Below are 3,572 nucleotides of genomic sequence, written 5' to 3'. Positions count from 1 at the left end.
ATGAAGCTGGTAAGGTTTTGCTTGGAACAGGGATTTCAGCTTCCGGAGCAGAAGCATTTCAAAAATGGAAGAAATGTTGATTGAATATTTTGCAGCATGCAGCCGGGGTTTCCCTTCAAATATGGTTAAAACAAAGTAAATAACGTCTGACTTCACAAAAGGATACCCTTCAGGACAACCAGCATATCTGGAGCTATGTAGTTCCGACCAACTGGGGCAAACGGTGGCAAGTGATACAGCATTCCCTCGTTACGACAGTAGTGTCTGCTTATACTGCTACTTCTACCATCTATACTACTGCATATACACATACATACACTTCTCCTTGCTTAACCATGTGTGGTGACCCATGCGATATCTTTCATCACATTCTTGTCCATTCTTTCAGGTTCTGCTCGCCGTCGTTGTGGCCGTGGCCGCTGCCGCCCCGGACCGCAGCTACGAGGCCCCGAAGGTGTACGAGATCCTGAAGCAGGAGTCTGAGCTGCGCGACGACCAGTCCTACGACTCACAGTAAGTGACTCAGTTTTGTATTAGAGAAATGCTCATTACGAACGTGGGATTTGTGAAGGTCATTTTAAGGGAGCAAACGCAAAAACGCCACATCCCTGAGCCTCAACATGCTGTGAGATGGCATGCTTGTAGGGTACCTAACGCTTAGTTGCATTCCAGTTTCGAGACGGAGAACGGCATCTACGCCTCCGAGTCTGGCAGGCCGGTGGAGGGATATGGCGATGAGGAGAGCTATGACGTCAACGGGGAGTTCAGCTACACTGGTCCCTACGGCGTCGTCTACAAGGTCGTGTACGTGGCCGACGCCAACGGCTTCCAGCCCCAGGGCGACCACCTGCCCACCCCTGTGCCCACCGAGTACCCTACCCCGGAGGTGTCTGATGACGATGATGATGAAGAGAGGTACGAGGTGCGGGTTGGCTACGGGCCCAGCTACAACTAGAACAGGAAAACGTGGAGACGACATACAACCAGCTTTGTACCTGACTAAGCAACGAGTGTTTGTCCCGTCCTTGATGGTATGCGCTTGTCTGTGTATATCCATGTGTGCGTGTCATGTGTTTGATAATTTATTTGGTTGGATGGAATGCGAGCAATAGATGCGATGCGTCGGCCAGCTTTCGTGTTTTGTGTTAGCCCTTTGCATTTACTTATGCACAAAACCATCATTTCGATAAATCCAATTTGATCGAAAGAGTACAGTCCTCGAACAGCAGGAGACAGCCACTTACAGCACTCATATCCCATAGTCGTGCGCTCATGCCATACGAGGCTGACGAGAAATGTATGCCGGTACGACTACAACCTCCTTCAAACCATAGAGGTGGGTGTGGAAACTAATTCCATCAACCCAGTGCAGCAATTCCGGTGCAACAGACAATAATGTGCCGCTGCTTTCTAGGCTGTACCACACCCGAACGGTCCCACCTTACCAGACAAACCACAGGACAGCTGCCCCACCAGCCTGAGTCCCACCTGACAGGACGTCTGCTAGCTGTTCTCTGCGACTCACATAGCGGACGCTGTTTCTGGGGCCCGGGACTCAGTTTACCACACGCCTGGCCACATGTCCGGTTCGAAGAGCTGAGCTGCGTCTCGAGAATACTGAACAGAGAATGCTCGTCATTCAGGTGGTGCTGAAAATACGTTATTTAATTATGACTATGAGTTCTGCCACATTCATGGCACCAGTCAGGAAAGATCTCTGTCAAGAGCGCACCAGTGAAAAACATCATACGCGCAGCTGACGAGAGTGGTTCGTACTTGTATGGGAAGTTGAACTAAAATAGCCATCTTGAAGATTATTCGATGCAGCTCACAGCCCTTCCATCCTGCAGACCTAAACCCCTCTATTTTCTGAGGAACACGCCTGCGAACATATACACGCTTTTTGGGAAAGACTATGGTAAGGTCCCACAGACATTCATGGCACCAAAATAACGCCATTTAAATCTTGCTGTTCCATTAGCCATGCGCACCAAACCTACGCGCACGACACATGCGTTCGGGAAAAGACGTATCTGTTACCACGTTACCTCTCGAGAAGTTGAAATACTACAAGTGAGTCAGCTCGTTTGTCTGGGTGGTAATTTCGCACGGCCAGTTTGGTAACCCAGTTGGCGTCATACAAACGTCCCATGACGCCATCAAAAGATGACGTGTTGAGGTGCGTATTTACTGAAAACAAATTTTGTTACCTAGAGCAGTCTTTTGCGCTTAAAAGCTTACGAATAGTTACAAGTGAGCGTGTTTCATCATATCTGCTGTTTTCCTGACCATCTTCAAGTGTGGAACATTGCCTTAAAAGGAAATGTTCCACATTTGAAGATGTTGAAACAAGCATGAGATGTGATAAGATAAGCTCGGTTGTGACCATTGGCATGCTCTGAAGTGAAATTACTGCTCCAGGCACCAGAAATTCTCTACTTTGTAAGCCTGCTCCTCAATACGTTCCAAACTAGCCGTGCTAAATTGCCCCCCTGTGTATCTTGAAACATAAGCTTTGTTTAACATGGCCGCCGGAAAGTACCGGTTCAAAAGCTTCTGACAATTAATATTCAATGCAGCGGATCAAATGACAACAGTGTTGCTCGTTTGACAACAAGCTTTAGACATACGACTGTCAACTGTGTCATGTCATATCGTTCAAGCAGGTACAGAAGATGCGCTTCAACAGGTCCATTGTCTTCACTGCCGGCTTCAGCACTGGGGTGCCGCATATATGACGCTAACAACGAGCTGGAGGCCACTCATCCAGCTTGCCAGTGTGTTCTTTGAAGGAAGGGGACGTTTATAACATGCTGGACGAATGCGAAGGTCCTCAGGCTGATGGAGCGTAGTGCGACAGCTTTGGCGACTATGCTCTGTTTATCGTAAGAAAGAATGGAATTAAAGCTGGTCAATCAATTCGTCACGAGCATCACGCTGAAATTTTTTCAAACTTAACAAAATTGGCCGGAAGGCCTGCAGGACAGCACTGCGGATCTCTTGAAGCAATAGCAGTTTTGGATGTTTGCATTGCTTGCAGCAACTTCATGTTCACATGGTTGGTCGAAATATATATATATATATATATATATATATATATAATATATATATTTAGCACTGGGATTATTTTCGTTGGTAATTATTTCTAGGTTCTAAATTCATTGCCTACCTTTGAAGCAAGTTACGTTATACTTCCATTCAGTAATTGCTCCAGACTGGTGCTGTTTCATGAATAACATGGGAAAATCCCAAACACAGAACATTAATTCGCTCAGTTTTATTGAAGGTATTGAACAAAACGCTGAACATTCAGCTGCAGATGTATGTACAAGACATCCAGCTCAAACACCCCACACATAACTACATGCCACATCCCACGTAAACGCTACGAAGTCAGCTCAAAAGAACGAGAACGGAAACATTTCTCATGATCGATGTGTCATACTGTTCTCATTCATCGTTGTCGCTGCCGGAGTCGGTGCCGGAGGTCGCTGCTATCATCGGTTGTTACGACAACCGGTGGGAGATCTTCTAGCAGCCCGTCACTCGTCCAGTACTGCTGCTCCAGCCTT

The 3,572-nt window shown here is 47.0% G+C and overlaps 1 protein-coding gene across 1 annotated transcript; it reads left to right on the top strand.

The window, feature by feature from the left end:
* Positions 1-1,129, top strand: LOC119095749 (cuticle protein CP14.6-like). The gene is made up of 3 exons (XM_037218604.1): positions 1-9; positions 389-456; positions 673-1,129. Exons 1-3 carry the CDS (start codon positions 1-3, stop codon positions 953-955), a joined length of 360 nt encoding a protein of 119 aa, XP_037074499.1. The 3' UTR covers positions 956-1,129.
* Positions 1,130-3,572: the final 2,443 nt, after the last annotated feature.

The sequence above is a fragment of the Pollicipes pollicipes genome, unplaced genomic scaffold (genome assembly GCF_011947565.3).
Source record: "Pollicipes pollicipes isolate AB1234 unplaced genomic scaffold, Ppol_2.1 Scaffold_4219;HRSCAF=4965_pilon_pilon_pilon, whole genome shotgun sequence".
In the NCBI taxonomy this organism is placed as follows: Eukaryota; Metazoa; Arthropoda; class Thecostraca; order Pollicipedomorpha; family Pollicipedidae; genus Pollicipes; species Pollicipes pollicipes.
The sequence above is the reverse complement of the archived record's forward strand: the minus strand, read 5'-3'. Positions and strand labels throughout refer to the sequence as shown.